At 45.3% G+C, this 18,865-nt stretch overlaps 1 protein-coding gene across 1 annotated transcript in view; it reads left to right on the top strand.

The window, feature by feature from the left end:
• The window catches only part of IL12RB2 (interleukin 12 receptor subunit beta 2), a 632,737-nt gene that overhangs the window by 120,061 nt on the left and 493,811 nt on the right, over positions 1-18,865 (top strand). The window contains exon 4 of the mRNA XM_069641943.1: positions 8,685-8,799. Coding sequence (XP_069498044.1) covers positions 8,685-8,799 — 115 coding nt within the window. The remainder of the gene's footprint in view (positions 1-8,684; positions 8,800-18,865) is intronic.

Below are 18,865 nucleotides of genomic sequence, written 5' to 3'. Positions count from 1 at the left end.
CTGCTTGAAAAAGGTGATGATACAGTGGAGGCAAATGTACCTGTTTAATGGGCCGAAACACAGTAGGCCTCATTATAACTCAGGCGGTCCGGAAATAACGGTGGCGGTAAACCCGCCGCCACCGTTGTTTCCGGACCCCGACTCCTGCAGGCGGGAGGTGATGTTCTGACCTGGCGGGTTTAACACCGCCCGCCTGCAGGCGGACGAGGAAACACCGGCAGCATTACGAGATGCTGCCGGTGTTTCCATGATCCCCATTCCCATCGAGTCCCATTAACACCATTCCGCCTCCGTGATTCCCAGAAAACCGGGGTTGTAATGCCCCGGTAATTCCGGAAATCACGGAGGCGGAATGGTAAGACGAGTCTGGCGGTAACCAGGCGGTTTAGCAGCCCTGGTTACCACCGGACTCGTAATGAGGCCCAGTCTGAACATAGATGAGATTTTTCGGAATATCATACAGAAGTATGTTTTCTAATTCATGTTTTCAATCTCTGTTCTTCAAGAAATTATTTTGGTTATTGAAGCCTGTACTTCTTTATGCTTAAATATGTTTAGCTCAGCCATGTTTTAAATGTGTTTATACTTTTGTCTATCAAGCAATGAAGTGGTGTTGTTGTCTCTGTATTGGAAGAGGATATTTGAATATCACAATGAAGAACCTTGTTTGAATACACTGTGTCGCAATATTCAGATAGATGCAAACAGTTTTTCTTGATTTTAAACAAAAACAAAAACGTACCTAGTCCTAATAGATTCTGCTTGGAGATGTTAATATATGTCCCCCATTATTCAGGACTCTGAAGGGACCCATTTTCTGTTTAAGTCATACATTAGTGTTCTTTAAGTATACATTGTTTGTATTTCTGTATTTTAAACACATAGAATAATGCTAAAGCAAACCACACTTCCCTATAAATCTCACCAAGGCAAATGTTCAAAATGTGACCCAGTTTTGAAATTTGTTGTAACAGTTGATATCTAGTTGCTATCTTGGAATAATATCTGAATTGTTTAAATGCAATCTCCTCATTGTTCGCTGTCCAACACACAGGTTTGTGATTACAGGTTGGAGGCAGAAAACACGTTGTGTTGCTAGGATGTGGTCAGCCACTATGAAAGGTCCCTATTTGGACGTCCTTCAGTCATTACTTTCTGCAGACAAATATTCAACTTAAGAAATGTAAAAAGGTCATGAGTTGTGTGTAGCAGCTTTACCTGTACATGGAACTGTAAACACACTAGGCAACTCTTGCCTCCCCTCACTGAATGTTTCTAAGGTCAGTCTCTTTCTTCATCTTCCCTACTTCTTTCGAGACTCGGTGCATCTTTGAAGTGTCTGGTTCGCCTCATCAGACGCCACTTGTTTGCATGTGCTTGTAGAGATTTATTTTATGTTATGTTATATTATGTTACTGGGATTTAGAGTGCACACAACTGCCACATGTGCACGGTGAACAGGCGCTCTGGCGGACCGGAAGGAGGGACCGGGTTGGTTAGGTTAGTGGGAAAAGTAGAGACATGCAAGAAAAGGTGAATGCAAAAGAGATGCCTGAGGACCGGAAATACCCTGAGCTCTGTGTGTGGGTTTGTTTTTATGTGTCCTTTGTCGATGGCACAGAGGCAGTTGTGTCTTGAGGGGTGGCTTGCATGTCAGTGATTCTACGAGGCATTTACTAAGACTAATAACTAAGTTGATTGTAGAGATGTAGCACCCTGTCGTTTGATGCCTGTTGGGAGAGTTATTCGGTTGCTGTGTGCGAGTGGCGTAGCTGGTATGCATGTGTGTTTGAGCGTAGAGGTCAAGAAGGTTAGCACAGGGTTAGTGGAGGTCCTGATGGGCATCTTGGAGCATCCATCCGGTGTGGCCCTGGCAACGTCTCGGTAGCTCTGGCCTTCAGATAAGGTAGTTGTGAGAGGGTGTCCTGAGCCAATGTTGGGGTGTTCTGGTATCTCTGGCAGCGGACGGCTGGTTCATTATGAGAGTGGGGAAGCAGGGGGAGGAGTGGAAAACATAGGAAGCATTCAGCAGTGTGTACTGAGTAGGCAGTCAGTGAGATTAGTGCCTATGGAGTCCAGGTGAGATCCTAGGAACAACTAAGCATGATACCAGGTCGCAGTGCAACATCTAGGAGTCAGTCACGTGAATTACACTGGACATCATAGAGCAAAACATGGTGGGGCCTTAATTACATTGTGCGCCCGGGAAACAAAGTCACAGTGTGAAACATGGAAACAAAACCTCTAACAGCAACAATTACAGATACAAAGGAGCAAAAGTACAGGGGGACAGATCCGTGCAAACCTAGCAGGGAGGCTCAGAGTGGAGCACCTGGAAGCAGTGTATTGTAAGGTAGAAAGTCAAATTGTGAACGGGTTAGCGAGGGGCACAAGCAATAAAGCCACATATAGCAAAGTGTGACATGATAATGGCTTTACTAGGTATAAGATAGCATTACAAATGGTCGCAAGGCATAAACAGTCTTATCTGTTCTCCTCTCACACTTACCACAGGCCTATGCAGACAGCTGTCGTTTCCCTTACTGAATGTGTCACTGTTAACATCTCTGTCCCTCTCTCTTTCTCTGTCTTTCTCTCTATCTCTTTCTCTCTCTCGCTCTCTAGTAGATACATTCTGCACTGTTTGCAGCAAATGCCTGGGAAATGGCCGATGGGGGGAGGAAGCACTGTGAAAACTCCACTCCGTGCTATAAATAGAGTTCTCATTTTTATGCGAGGCATGCATTAGAGAGATCATTTTCTCTGAATCTTTCTGTCACTCATTGGAAGAAGAATACGTCATTTGAGCCAAGTCACAAATGCCATAGCGCCACCCAGTGGCCATCGCTGTAAGCTCACCTGCAGTTCTGAGCCAAAGGAGCAAAGCATTGCTGGGTATGCAAATGAGTCCAACTACAAGCCTTTTGCCCTTGTCGCTGTGGCATGTGTGACTCGGCTCAAATGACTTATTCTTCTTTCATATTTCAGGTGGGTTTTTTCAAGAGTTTTAAATCCACCATAAAGCAATATTTATACACATTTATTTATCAACTTCTGGTGTTTTACAAAGGTTTGTCTTGTAATTAGTCAATACCTTATTGTACTTGGGATCAACAGACACATATACCCGAAACGTAGATTTCAAGTACACTAAAAACAAAATGGAACCATAAGCATTCAATCACATCCTCTTTAACTCTGTTTCCTGCCCTTTCCTTCAACTTCATCTCAGCTCCCATTCTCCAACCAACTGCAAACAAATGGTATTCTAGACAAAGTTTAGGAGGGAAGAAGCGCATCTTCCGAAAACAGGTGTACCCCAAGCAAAACTGCTTATTCGCTGGTGCTCTTAATAATGACCTTCTGGACATTGGTTGATGAGGAACATGCTGCACAGAATGAAAACGTACATCTTTTTAGTACCCAGTGGGGGCCTCCGATCCTCCTCATGGCTGGAGGCCACCATCTTCCCCCTTGGGGTACAAGGTTTGTGCTCCCCTCTGACCTCCTCCCCATCTAATCCACAAATGTCCCTCCCTCCCCACTTTCCCTCTCCACTTAAACACTCTGTCATTACACCCTTTTGCGACTTTTCAGGTCAACCAGTAACAGTGGCGTCTCTAGGGTAGGACCAGGGTAGCCTGTCTCCTCTACAAAATGTTGTTCCCCCTGTGCGCCTCCCATACTTCTCTCCAGGCAGCAGGCGTGAACCTGGGTTGCTGTGCTGGCAGCCTCTCTATTAAGAAAGCCATCACGGAACAGAAGTGGAACGCCCTTTTGGGCTAACACCTCAGGGCCAACATCATGAGGATGTTCAGTCAGCACTGCCCACTGCGGCTCTAAGTGGCTTGTTTGGGAGGGGCTGTTGCCATGGCCTGGATAGTGTAGGGCTTCTATTGTGGAGAGAAGGAGTCAGGGGCTAGGTATTGGGCATCTGCTCTGGCGTTTGGGGGCCAGGTTGCCAGTTATGGTGCTTGCAAACTTGGTGGTGAGGGGGCAAGATGCCTGGTATAGGGGCTTGTGCTCTGAGTGGTGGGGGGGGGGCAGAATGGCAGTTATGGGGCTTGTCCTCTGGGTAGTGGGGGCACAATGTCAGCTATGGGGCTTGTGTTCTGGGTAGTGGCGGGCAGGATGACAAGTATGGGACTTGTGCTCTTGGTGGTAGGGGCAGAATGCCAGGTATGGGGCTTGTGCTCTGCGTAGTGCATGTATGAGGCTTACATTCTTGGTGGTGGTGGCAGTACAGTATTTCAGATATAGGGTTTGTGCTCTGGGTGGGGGGCAGGATGTCATTTATGGGGCTTGTTCTCTGGGTAGTGGGGGCAGAATGGCATGTATGGGGCTTGTGTTCTGGGTAATGGGGGCAGGATGACAAGTATGCAGTTTATACTTTGGGTAGTGGGAGCAGGATGCCAGTTATGGAGCTTGCAGTCTTGGTTGTGGGGGGCAGGGTGCCAGGCATAAGAGTTGTGCTCTGGTTGAGGGGGGCAGAATGCCAGGTATAGGGCTTGTGCTCTGGGTGTTGGGGGGCAGGGTACTATGTATGGGGCTTGCAATCTTGGTGATGACGGACAGGATGCCAGGTATGGAGCTTGTACTCTGTGTTGGGGCGCTGCTTGCCAGGTATAGAGCTTATGTTTGGAGGTGTGGGGGCAGTATGCTAGGTATGGGGCTTGCGCGCTGGGTGGTGGGGGCCGGATGCCAGGTATGGGGCTTGCGCGCTGGGTGGTGGGGGCCGGATGCCAGGAATGGGGCTTGCGCTCTGGGTAGTGGGGGGCGGATGCCAGGTATGGGGCTTGCGCTCTGTGTGGTGGGGGGCGGATGCCAGGTATGGGGCTTGCGCTCTGGGTGGTGGGGCAGGATGCCAGGTATGGGGCTTGCACTCTGGGTAGTGGGGGCAAGATGCCAGCTATGGGACTTGTGCTCTGGGTAGTGCTGGGCAGGATGCCAAGTATGGGACTTGTGCTCTTGGTGGTAGGGGCAGAATGCCAGGTATGTGGCTTGTGTTCTCGGTGTTGGGGGCCAGATGCCAGGTATGGGGCTTGCAGTCTGGGTGGTGGGGCAGGATGCCAGGTATGTGGCTTGTACTCTGTGTTGGGGCGCTGCTTGCCAGGTATAGAGCTTATGTTTTGAGGTATGGGGCAGTATGCTAGGTATGGGGTTTGCGCTCTGGGTAGTGGGGGCTGGATGCCAGGTACGGGGCTTGCGCGCTGGGTGGTGGGGGCCGGATGCCAGGTATGGGGCTTGCGCGCTGGGTGGTGGGGGCCGGATGCCAGGAATGGGGCTTGCGCTCTGGGTAGTGGGGGGCGGATGCCAGGTATGGGGCTTGCGCTCTGGGTGGTGGGGGGCAGATGGCAGGTATGGGGCTTGCGCTCTGGGTGGTGGGGGGCGGATGCCAGGTATGGGGCTTGCGCTCTGGGTGGTGGGGCAGGATGCCAGGTATGGGGCTTGTCCTCTGGGTAGTGGGGGCAAGATGCCAGCTATGGGACTTGTTCTCTGGGTAGTGCTGGGCAGGATGCCAAGTATGGGACTTGTGCTCTTGGTGGTAGGGGCAGAATGCCAGGTATGTGGCTTGTGTTCTCGGTGTTGGGGGCCAGATGCCAGGTATGGGGCTTGCAGTCTGGGTGGTGGGGCAGGATGCCAGGTATGTGGCTTGTACTCTGTGTTGGGGTGCTGCTTGCCAGGTATAGAGCTTATGTTTTGAGGTGTGGGGGCAGTATGCTAGGTATGGGGTTTGCGCTCTGGGTAGTGGGGGCTGGATGCCAGGTACGGGGCTTGCGCACTGGGTGGTGGGGGCCGGATGCCAGGTATGGGGCTTGCGCGCTGGGTGGTGGGGGCCGGATGCCATGAATGGGGCTTGCGCTCTGGGTAGTGGGGGGTGGATGCCAGGTATGGGGCTTGCGCTCTGGGTGGTGGGGGCAGATGCCAGGTATGGGGCTTGCGCTCTGGGTGGTGGGGGGCGGATGCCAGGTATGGGGCTTGCGCTCTGGGTGGTGGGGCAGGATGCCAGGTATGGGGCTTGCGCTCTGTGTAGTGGTGGCAGGATGCCAGGTATGGGGCTTGTCCTCTGGGTAGTGGGGGCAAGATGCCAGCTATGGGACTTGTGCTCTGGGTAGTGCCGGGCAGGATGCCCAGTATGGGACTTGTGCTCTGGGTGTTGGTGTTTGAGCGTAGAGGTCAAGAAAGTTAGCACAGGGTTAGTGGAGGTCCCGGATGGGCATCTTGGAGCATCCATCCGGTGTGGCCCTGGCAACGTCTCGGTAGCTCTGGCCTTCAGATAAGGTAGTTGTGAGAGGGTGTCCTGAGCCAATGTTGGGGTGTTCTGGTATCTCTGGCAGCGGACGGCTGGTTCATTATGAGAGTGGGGAAGCAGGGGGAGGAGTGGAAAACATAGAAAGCATTCAGCAGTGTGTACTGAGTAGGCAGTCAGTGAGATTAGTGCCTATGGAGTCCAGGTGAGATCCTAGGAACAACTAAGCATGATACCAGGTCGCAGTGCAACATCTAGGAGTCAGTCACGTGAATTACACTGGACATCATAGAGCAAAACATGGTGGGGCCTTAATTACATTGTGCGCCCGGGAAACAAAGTCACAGTGTGAAACATGGAAACAAAACCTCTAACAGCAACAATTACAGATACAAAGGAGCAAAAGTACAGGGGGACAGATCCGTGCAAACCTAGCAGGGAGGCTCAGAGTGGAGCACCTGGAAGCAGTGTATTGTAAGGTAGAAAGTCAAATTGTGAACGGGTTAGCGAGGGGCACAAGCAATAAAGCCACATATAGCAAAGTGTGACATGATAATGGCTTTACTAGGTATAAGATAGCATTACAAATGGTCGCAAGGCATAAACAGTCTTATCTGTTCTCCTCTCACACTTACCACAGGCCTATGCAGACAGCTGTCGTTTCCCTTACTGAATGTGTCACTGTTAACATCTCTGTCCCTCTCTCTTTCTCTGTCTTTCTCTCTATCTCTTTCTCTCTCTCGCTCTCTAGTAGATACATTCTGCACTGTTTGCAGCAAATGCCTGGGAAATGGCCGATGGGGGGAGGAAGCACTGTGAAAACTCCACTCCACTCCGGTGGGGGGCGGATGCCAGGTATGGGGCTTGCGCTCTGGGTGGTGGGGCAGGATGCCAGGTATGGGGCTTGCGCTCTGTGTAGTGGTGGCAGGATGCCAGGTATGGGGCTTGTCCTCTGGGTAGTGGGGGCAAGATGCCAGCTATGGGACTTGTGCTCTGGGTAGTGCCGGGCAGGATGCCCAGTATGGGACTTGTGCTCTGGGTGTTGGGGGCCAGATGCCAGTATGGGGCTTGCGCTCTGGGTGTTGGAGGCCAGATGCCAGGTATGGGGCTTGCACTATGGGTGGTGGGGGCGGGATGCCAGGTATGGGGCTTGCACTCTGGGTGGTGGGGCATGCCAGGTATGGGGTTTGCGCTCTGGGTGGTGGGGCAGGATGCCAGGTATGGGGTTTGCGCTCTGGGTGGTGGGGCAGGATGCCAGGTATGGGGCTTGCGCTCTGGGTGGTGGGGGCCGGATGCCAGGCATGGGGCTTGCACTCTGGGTGCTGGTGGTGTTGTGTCATTTAAGATTAGACTTGTGGCGCTCTGACATATGTATGACTCTACCAACCATAAAATGGCATTATTGGAGTCTTTGAAGCTGCACTTACATCAAAACATGTCATACAGGGTCAGGCTTGGGCAAGGCTGGTATGGCACTTTTGGGACTGGCACAATGGTGACTGTGATTAGGGAGCGTTGTTTGAAACTTGCAAGGCTATGCTTAACTGCTGGCACATCGAGTGGAACATTGCCGCGTTTAAGAGAACAATGACCTATTTATACATGACCCCGGGCAGGTTGGCACTTTTATTAGCAACTCCCTGGAATTGAGCAACAAAGGTCACCCTGAATTGATAGCCCCTTGCACCATTTGAGCAACACTACGGTATATTTTGAAGTAACTTGTAACTTTGGTGTACCGCATGACATACTGGTACCATATTAAAACTGGTATCATTTATCCTGACGTATGATTCATAGTTGCAATTGCGCTTACAATTGATGTCCTGTCATCAGAAGCATTTGAATATGTAATTGTTCCTATAGAATTCCATGTAGATGGTTATTTTTAAACCAGCTTTCCTCGAACAGCGTGTCACTTTGAGCTACTTCGCCCGCCTCAATTTGGGAAAAGCATTCACCTCGCCCATTTATGGGGGGCCTCTACGTTTCTGGTTCCCTTTCTGTGCCAGGCCTACATTTGATTCAATGCCCAGTAACTATTTTCTAATAATCCCTAAGTCTAGAGGAGTTCGGGGGTGCAAGATGGAAAGTTATTTTCCTGTGAGGCCACTGAATGGTGCAATGAGCTACTTAGCAGGCCTTTGAATTTCTCAAGTGGTAATGATTGGATGCTCCAGTTCGGTTTTTGCAATTTACAAATAAAAAACAAATGCATATATCACATTAAGGGTAATTGCTGTTTCACGTCCCCTGCTTAGTTACCCTCATAGACTAATGCTGTGACATGACAAAGGTACTGATTAATGAAGCTGTGCATCTTTGCTGTTGATATCCCAGCAGCACTTGAAATCAAGCTAACAACAATTGTATGGGTAATGCGTTTGACTTTTCCAATGTAAGTTACAAATTGCAAGCATGTCTTCTTTTGCAGACCCGCCCGACGAGCCTCGCAATGTAAGCTGCATTATGTTTGGTGCACTTGGGAACATCACATGTACTTGGGATCCTGGCCGAGATACATATATACGCACTGAATATGCCCTGCAGTAAGTCACTGTGGTTATTTCTTTGGAATAAAACATGCAGTAAGTACCGTGTAACATGTATGTAAGCTTAAAGATGCAAAGAACATTAGCATTCACAGCTGGTAGGGATTTCCAAGAACACGTAGGCAGGAGTCACTGTAAATCTGTGTATGTGCAAAGCTCATTTTCCCATGTCCAAACTACACTTGCACATTCGCAACCTGCATTTATGCATGCACAATGCATTAAGAGCCAGAGCAAGTACATTTGCAATGTACTTGCACAACCACCAGTCCTTAATTTGCGGGGAAGGGGATGTGGTCTTCCCAGGGCATAGCCCTGGCACTTATTTTGGAACCCCTGCACTTATTTCTGATTCCAGCTTATGTTGTGGTGTTTTGGCAACTTTATTAATTTAACAGGCAATCAATCAGTCATAGAACTACAACAACAGTGTGCACTGACAAGAGTTCTGCACGGGGCTAGCTCATTGTTATTCATGAACCTGATGACCCAGGTCGACAGGGCTATTTATCCATTTTCATCAATAACAATGAATTGGACGGTGACAATACTGGGCACTGATGCTGGCCATGTCCGCACAATGCTCCACTCATCCCACATGACATTGATGTCAATTCTCTACTATAATAACCATCAGGGTGGGTTGACAACAACAGGACATTCACCAACCAACAGCCCAACAAAGAGCAAGGTCAGTGAAAAGGCCAATATTGAAGAGGAGTTCCTGTCATGAGTGACAACCTATATAAGAAAATCTTGCTGCAGTGTTTGATAGGCACGTGCATCAATTAAGTAATGATTGTGCCTGCATGTGTCCATCAATTTACCATAGGAGGAAAGCATGTTTACTCTTTTTTTTTTCTTTGGATAGATGGGTAACGTTCCACTTGCCACCGATAGGATCAGAGAAAAAAGTTAATGATTATGTGTTTTAAAGAAACACTTACTTAAACATTTAGTTTACTTCAAGACACAACTAATATGTTATGTCAATTGATATCTGTAAACCGCGTAATCGATCGATCACCCTCAATTAATCGGTGGGAGTTTCAGCTTTAACCACAAATATGTTGACATAGTATGGGGCAGCCTTGGGTAGTGTCAGCAGTGGCCAGTGAGTGGGCCAACCCAATGTGTAAAAGGGACGCTAGAAAATATTTGGGCTCTGGCAAGTCTTTTATTACAAATTTGGCATTGACAATCACTAGGCAATTGCGCAAACACAAACCTTGCAGTTGGCGCATCTGCACATGCCCTAGAGCCAAGTCCAAACAGACTTATTGATTTCTACATGTGCAAATTCATTTTCCCAAAGCAGTTTATGCATGAACACATGTGCCTTAATTTCGCTGTTACTCTGCTCCTTTTCCTGCTTACCTGCTGTAACAACTCTATTCAGGATGATAGTTCTGTGCTTTTCCAGTGCCTTCTTTTAGTTTTGGCAGTTGTGGACCCAGCCACTAATTTGTGCTCTAGCACCTTGAAGCATCTCTTGTGCTAGATGGAATTACCAATAAAAATCTCAGACCAAATAACCAGACAGACTCAAAGGATATGGCAAAGTACTACTTTATTCTCAATTTAATAAAAGCAGGGTACACCGGCAGACATTGGACTGATGCTTGCACACAAGATAACACAGAGGTCTTTTACTCCAGTATGCATCATTTATGACATCAACCTACGTGGCAAACTGTAAAACCTATTGGCGGGAGGTATTGGTTAGGGGAACATATCTACTTATAGAATGTATATGGGTTAGTACTTCATTGGCTGTCTCTTATCTGTAAGACACACCTCAAACTACCTCTAAATACTTATAATACTGATTATAGCTAACAAAATGGCCGTTGATTGGTCTATGCAACATTGTATAGCAGGTTGTTCCATAGACCCACTGATTGGTTGGCATTTTCACCCAACCTTGGACTTTCGGCTCGGCTAGCACCACGTAAGGAAACCGAAACCCAGGTGCTTGAATCACATCAGATTATTCCCCACTTTCCCACTATTGTTTTTATTTTATTTTTATTCTTGGTTCAACTGTTCTTTGCAGTTTTTATAAGTTTCATGTCACCTTTGGTTAACAGTCTTTGTATATTTTCTTTGATGAGGAGCCTCGTTATTTATGGTCCTGTTTTATTCTTATTCACGTAAGTTCTCAATTAGTGTGTCGAGATGTAGGCTGTTGAAGAATTTTGCCACTGCAATGACCCCTTTAGTCGATTTACCAGACATCATGTGGTCCCACCATTATTGTTCTTCTAAGATCAATGCGTTTTTAAACAGGTGGCCCATGTGGGTTTCTCTGTTTTGTGTTGTTCCCTTGCATGTTAACAGTAAGTGCAAGTGCATTATGGTTTCCACGTTTTCCTCGGTCTGGCAGAAGCGACATTTGTTGGTTGGTAATCTTCCTCGAATAGCAAGTATCTCATTTGTTTTCAAGAGATTTAGGCGGATTCTTAAGAAAGTTGATGGTGTTCTTTTGTTTGGAAATTTTTTCAGGTAGTCAATTGTCTCATTGACTTTTTGTGAGTTCGGTGGCATGTGTTGAATGAGTTTGATTTTTGCTGCCTCCTCCAAGGTTTGAATCCAATCCCAGATTTGTAATCTCGATTTGGTTTTGTTTGAGTTTTCTTCTAATTCACTTTCCTATTTCTACGAGCAGGTTGTTGTTTTTTTTTGCCCATGCTGTCAGCATCTTGTTTCTTTTATTTTCCATTTCCTCTCTAATTAGTTCGAAAGTTTTGAAGTTAGAGATTTAGATTTTTCGATACAGCATCAAGCCGTTTAGCAAGACCGTTTCATGAAGACCAGCGTGAGTTCTCTTCTTATTGATACGGTTGGAGTTGATTGCGGTAAATTTAATGTTCTTTTCCATAGGAAACCTTCCAATCTGGACCAGGTGGTGCCTGGAATCTCGAGCATCGCTTCTGTGCCGTATAGTATGGTTGGGATTGCTTTTGACTTGTAGAAGTTTATTGTTGCTTGTATCGAGAGCCTGCCATATTTTCTGTCCATTTTCTTTGTTTGTGCCGTCACCAGTTTTTTTTTTGCCCACAGTGTTTCCTGCATTTGAGATTCTTTTCTGCATTTGAGATTCTTTTCTGCTGCAGTTGATAGTCACTCCTAAATATGTAACAGAGGTGACTTTTTCCAGCTTTTGCCCTGCGATTGACCATTTTGCGCTTTCTTTCGGGTTATGGTGTTTTTCCAAGATGCTGATTTCCAGGTCGTTTTCCTTAGTGTATGCCTGCAGCCCGTCTAGTCGCCGTTGAAGACCTATTGCTGTGTGGTCGAGCAATATTATGTCATCTGCATACAATGGGCGAGTGGTTTTGGCGGTTCCTAGTTGTGGGGAAAAAATCCTTAGGTTCATCTCGTGGTGCCCAGTGTAAGGGCTGTACAATGCAGGTGCTAGTGGGCAGCCTTGTTTTACTCCTCTTGCAGTTTCGATTTCTTTTGATAGCTGTCCAGTGCCACTGAGCCTCACTCACATGGTGGTGTTTGAGTAGAGACTTTTGATTGGGGCTAGAGTTGTATTTGGACAGTTCCATGTTGTCAGTTTGTGCCAGAGTCTGTCCCTGTTAACTCTGTTGAATGCTTGTCTTAAATCCACGAACGCCAGGAATATTCCTGGTCCCCCGTCCAGGATTTTCACCTTCATGGCACTTATTAGAGCAAAGATGTTTGTCAGTGTTCCTGAGTTTTTGACAAAACCTGCCTGTAAAGGATCTCTACTTTTCGAAGATGTTGCCCATAGACTAGACTAAAGCCATCCAAGGGGAAGGATCCAAATAGCTTGCCCAACACATCCAGGAGTGCTATCGGGCAGTAGTTCACGGGGTCTGTTTTTTAATTTTTCTTGTAGATGGGGACAATGTTGGCAGATGTCCAGGACGGTGGTAAACTCTTTGATCTGATACAGGTATCGAAGATGTCTGTGATTAAGGGGCCCCAGGTCTCTCTGTTCCCTCTCAGGTCCTGATTGGTGATCCCATCCAGGCCCGGGGCCCGTGAAGATTTTAGTTTTTTTATTTTGTCTTTAATCGAGTCTCTGTCGTAGGCCAATTGCCATGACGTAGTTGTTTGTGGCTCTTTATACTGGATGTCTGTTTTTGGTTTACGGAAAAGTTTTGAAAAGTGTATGATCCATGTTTTTTCCCCTATGTTATTCGTCAGCGTGTCTTGTGTGAGTTGGTTTGTCGAGTTGATCAGAGACCAGAAATCTTTAGTTTTTTTGCCACTGAGACATCGTAGCATTGCCTCCGAGTCTTCTTGGTACAGCATGTGTTTGTGATGTTTCAGCCAAGATTTGTAGATTTTGTTTGCCATGTTAGCTTCTGTTATTTTTTTTTGGTTTCTCTTTTGTTGGCTATTCTAATAGCATGTCTCATGGCCTTTCTTTTCTCCATCAATTTCTCATTCCTGGAATGTAGGAATGCTGTAGTTTGCGTGGAGTTATTCTTTCTTGCTCGCAGATAAGGCCGTAGTAATGGTCTGTAGTCCAGTTTTCCTAGGGCCCGATTGGATGTCAGCTCTCCTTTGGCTTCGCGATATTTGTCCGTGACATTTGCTATTGCTGCATCCGACAGTTTTAAGTTCTTGCCCTGTTGGGTCAGTTCGATTTGTTGGTTCATGAAGTAAGGTGCGGGAGTTGGTGGTATCTCCCAACCAGTTTGTAGAATGTTATGATCACTTTTCGAGGTTCTTCTGACCTTTAAGGTTGTAGTTAGTGCTAATATTGATCTTGAAATGTAAATGTGGTCTATGTTGGCTCTCAAACCATCTTTTTCCCAGGTCGATATCTCCATATTTTCTTTTGTTGGTAAGGTTTGAAGGTTGTGCAGGTCTCGTGATAGTAAGAGGCGATCTAGCTTGATTCCTCTCTGGGCGGCCGCCTTGCTCTTAATGTCGTGCCTGGGCGTTTCTTTTATAGGACCACAGCTGATTGCGTTCATATCTCCACATAACACCGTTTGGCCAATGAGCTTTTTAACTGATGCTTCGTCAATCGTACGTTCCAGTTCGCTTAAGAAGGTTTTATCCGGTTGGGCTTTTGGGTTCCAGTATGTCGTAATTAGCAGTAGGAGTGTTTTTCCCCTTTCTGTTGCTGATATGTAGGGTTGGTTTCCAGAGATCGTCACGGCTAAGAAGAAGGTGTCTTTCCTTTCAATGGATTCCAGCTTGAATCCACTGCCTGATCTTAATCCAATTAGCAGTCCTGATGCTGGTCGTCCCTTGTTGCCTTTTGTTGCTGGCGACGTTATTATTTCGTAGCCATCAAGGGTTGGAGGGTTCAGTAGCCAAGTCTCTTGAAGACAAATCGGGTCATAGGTTACTAAGTTGACTTCACCTGGGTCCATGAGGTGTGAGAATCCACGTGCGTTCCACGATCCCAGAGTTTGTTAAGTTTGGTCTTTGTTCTGGTGTTCCATGCTCATCTTGGATCCGTCTGGATTCAGTGAGCTGTTTTCATTGCTAGGATCTTCTAGGCTCCGCTAGCACTTTGGGTAGCCATTCCCAGGTGCTTTTCAGTTTTCCTTTCATTCTCCTCATTCTGGTGTGATTGATCGGCTGGGGTTCGAGATGGCTGTTCCCTGTCGATTGTGATGTTCCAGTTTTGCAGTGGTCCTTTTGGTAGGCGCTCTTCTTCATTATACGTGTTTTCATACTCTCTAATGTAGTGATTTCTGTGATTTTCTTCTGTTCGCTGGTATTCCATTTTTGAGGTGAATTCTTTCCTATACTCTATTTTTCTTAACAAGGTAGTTTGGTTCCTGGGTCTTTTGTCTTTCCCACTATGTCCATCATCTCTCATCAGTCCGGCCATGAGCCAAAGTTTCCCATCTGTAGTTGACCTGGTAGCCTGCTCTCTGTTCTGGGACATTCAAGGGAGTATGAACACATCACTATCTTCATCTGAGGCTTAATGAATAGCCCTTGTTTTTTTTACTACTGCATCACATGTGAAGAGACCACAAATGTATCATTTCAACCTCTTATTTACTGCTGTTTGATTCAATTATACTGAGCGTCATTGCTCTTCTTGGCCTCTAGAGACTTGCTCACTCCATTTTATATGAGCCTTATTCACTGCTAATTGTTTAATACTTGGCTCTTTCAAATGTTTTAGTCTTCTTTAATCAAAGAGGAATATGTCTCACGTCCATGACTTATCCGTCTGCCTCCCTTTGTGCTTTGCAGCTATTCCTTGAAATAGCATCCTTGGTCCCAGGCCAACATAGGCTCCTCTCCGTTTGCACACAAAGCTATTCTTCCAGTGTCTCGTGACTCTGCAGCTCTGGTCTGTTTCTGAGGTAGCTGAATTGAATCTTTGCATGAGCCAGCGCCCATTTTCCAAGTATGGCCGTCCTAGCCATGTTATATATTCCTCTATAGCAAGCTTCTATGTGTCTACTCGACCCTGTGTTCCTGCGTATTTACGTATTTCGTACATGTTTCTCTTGTCACATCAGTTACATCGTTACTCTTCAGTATTTTCATATCGTTTCAATATGTAATCGTGTATCTTTTTCATGACAATGCTGTTAAATAGACGGTTGCAGCCAGCAAAGCTCTCCCTTGGCGCCAGCTCTTATTAATGTTGAAAGTATCTGAAGTTAGTTTGGTTTTACGAAAAAAATGTGTTTGTTAATTTTGTCAGAACATGGTTGTCAAAATCAGTATTTCCCAAAGATTGTGTGGCTGCTACACAAACGAGATGCAAAAAATGAGGAAATGGGAAAAAGTTACTCTAATGCGCCAACTCAATTTTAAAAGTATTCATTGGTGAGTCAAATGAACATCCAAAAGACAGTGTTGGTTTAGGTTTAAATTCATCAAAAAACTCGATTCAATGTTGATGATGCTCTCAAAATTCTTTAATTTTGCTGTTGGTTGAAAGAAAAATCAGGTCTAACATGGTGTTATCATCGCACCTTGTAATTTCCAAATTAATTCCCACTCTCAAATCTTGAAAAAAACCAAGTATAGTTTTAAATGTATCCAATGTTTGTATTTCACTTCGTTACATTTTCTTAAATTGTATACTCATTCTCGACACACGTTTCCTCATTGAATTTGTCAATGGTTCACCAGGAGAAGTAATGATTTCGGACAGGAAAAATAAAAGAATATAGAGTTATTATAGCTGAAAAAGTGATTATCTGAGTGTTGAAATCATGTTTTTTGTCTAATCAAATTATAAATCTTCAATAATAATATCCATAATTTTGACTCACCCTGATTTGGTTGTAGTTCAGTTATAGTGCCTTCAATTGTGTCCAATTAGTCTTTCAAATTGCTTCATAAAAGAAATGCTAGATATTTGTTTTGTCCAAGTATTCTTTCAAATGACTTAGAGATTGACAAATATTTGTTTTGTTAGGGTCCAAATTAAGGATAGCTGCAGGGAAGAGAGAGATATATATATGGCCTCTATTTAGATATATAAGGTGAAATGCTTGGAGAAAAGCATGGGTTTCTAAAAAAACTTCCATTTCAAAATTAATTATGGCTTACCTAGTATATCCACATTTTCATGAATAGAAGTGGATCAGTCCTTTCCGCTGTGATAAGCTGTGGAGAACTGGCCGGGCCGTTTGCACGTTGTAAGTGTTTGTAAACGTGCTTTTTATAGTGTAAATCAATGCGCAGTGACGTTATCACGCCACGCGCAACGTTATCTAACACGACGTAGTGACGTCCTCGCGCATCCAACGTTTCTGATGGCCATTTTGGAGCGAGAAGCTCGTAATTAAAAGGAAAAGTTGACTTTGGAATATTTGAGCATAAATTTGCTATTTACCGTTTACAAATAAAGAAATTTAAAGGTCAGTCACTGAATAAGTATGTATATTATGGTTCCATTATATTATAGATGGAGTTAAGTTAGTAATCAGTTGCTGACTTGCTAGTAGACATTTAAATGTCAGTTACTGAATAAGTATTTATATTTTGGTTTCAGACATTGGAGTTTGGTTAGTAATAAGTTGCTGACCTGCTATAAGGGGTTGCAAAGATAGTGATAGATCGATCACAAGAAGAGTATAGTGACTAATTCAAAACAGTCATACATATTTCATTAGATGAGTCCTAATAGTAAACAGAAGAAAGATATTCTAAGTGAGATAGATCATTGCAATGTATGTTCTTTAAGGCAGACATTTGGGTTCAAGTGGTTGGTCAGACTTATGATCATTTGTACATATCTATGTTACAGAAAGAAAAGAAAAGTATCTACAGCCAGTTATACATGTCTGTGTCACAATTCAGACCTGATACGGCTGTGTCCATAATGCAAATCCATTTACATTTTTGTTTACGTAACAGTTCCTCCTTGTTGCCTCCTCTGGGGGGTAAAAGTACTTTCTCCAAGCCAAAAATCTTTAGGTTTGAGATTTCAAAAGTTGGGTGGTCTGTGATAATGTGGACCGATATGTGGGATCTGAGGTCCTTGTTGCGGATGGCTCTTATATGCTATTTCTCCTGCTGTTCCTGAATGATGGCGGTTAGGAGGCGGGAGTTAGAGATAATGCATCCAACTGCTCCTCTACATTTCCCCTCTGGTTGAGTCCTGGACCTCATTCTCCTCTTCATTCTCCTTTATCATCTCTTCATACTGTTGTTTCTTTGGGACCCATATCTTTGTCACCCCCTCAGGTGCATTCTTTATATGTTCATCCACACTCCAGGTCATGTGGTAACAATCTCCTGATGGCGGACAGAATATCCATCGTCTTATACATTCTTTATGATCCTTAGGGTAGTAGAACTTTGTTCCTGGAGGTGAACGAGTACTTTTCTTTATCTATCATGGGGACTTTCCTCGTTTTGCATCTGTTCACCAGTTCCAGCATCTATATCAATCATGATCTGCATCCCAATAGCTTTCTTGGATGTCTTCTGGCATTGTCCCACAATGCTCCTTAAGAGACAAAATCCAAGCAATACCAGCATTAGTACTGCTCCAAGTAATTTGAAGGCTTTTGCCAACCAACTTGAAATCCATGAAAACAGAGGTGAAAACCAGCCGTCCTCCTCCGTCTTGTCAATTTCATCCTCCATCTTTGTATGCAGGGTTGACAACATTGTTATTGGTTCTGTCAAAGTCCCATTCTCTTCATCATGTGCAGGTTAAATGTACAGCAAGAAGGCCCAATCATGGTGCAAATGCCTCCTTCCTTTGCTCTAATTAAGTCCAGGACATACCTGTTCTGGAGGCCCATGAGCCTGATTGCCCTCAACTCTTCTCTGATCACATTAAATACTTTTATTGTAATATTGATCATTTGCAGCCACTCCTATCTGATTATCTGTAAACATTTAGCATTTATTGCAGTCTGAATTCCTGACATCAATATATCTGTGAATTTCACTGATGTTCTACTGAACAACTTATGCTCATCTGCAATGTCATAATAGGCTTCTATTGATTTTGCTGAAAAGTAAGGATCTTTCCCATGTCTGCTTCGATGAAACAATATTTTCTCCCTCAGGTGCGCATCCATTTTTGGGAAGTCTGCAATCTACAGGTCACTTAGTGGTGCTACTAAGGGTGGTATGCTTATCAGTACCAATGAACAAACTTCTCCCCATTTTGGTGGCATCTTTATATATGCTCTTGATACACAAGCACAGTAATGGTCCATCAGGACTGCTCTTCCTTCCTTCATGCCTGGTACATGAAAAACCCGGTGTAACGCTCACCTGATTCTCGCAGAGGCGCCGGTCTTGACTGGGCGACTACCGTATCTTCAAAGGTGATGTGTAGCACCCGGTTGGCTCTTTGGGCTGGACCTCTGTGCACTGTATGCCTGACGTGTAGAGTAAGATGTCTGCAGATAGAAAATATGCCGAGCTCTCCATCTGCCTCGGGGCAGGGTGCTGTAACCCGTTTCTTCACTGGATAGGTAGCGCAGGCCTCTTGACTTCAGAGGACTGCTGTCCGTCGTTTACTGCACGAACGGTAAGTTTCGAGTCATTCAAATGTCTTTAAAGTCTTTAGTAATGATGTTTCTTGTTTTGCAGGGTTCCGGCGATGGAGGATGACGGGCTGAAG

This window comes from Ambystoma mexicanum, chromosome 1q (genome assembly GCF_040938575.1).
Source record: "Ambystoma mexicanum isolate Mex_15411 chromosome 1q, UKY_AmexF1_1, whole genome shotgun sequence".
NCBI lineage: Eukaryota > Metazoa > Chordata > Amphibia > Caudata > Ambystomatidae > Ambystoma > Ambystoma mexicanum.
This window is presented reverse-complemented; position numbering and strand designations above follow the sequence as displayed.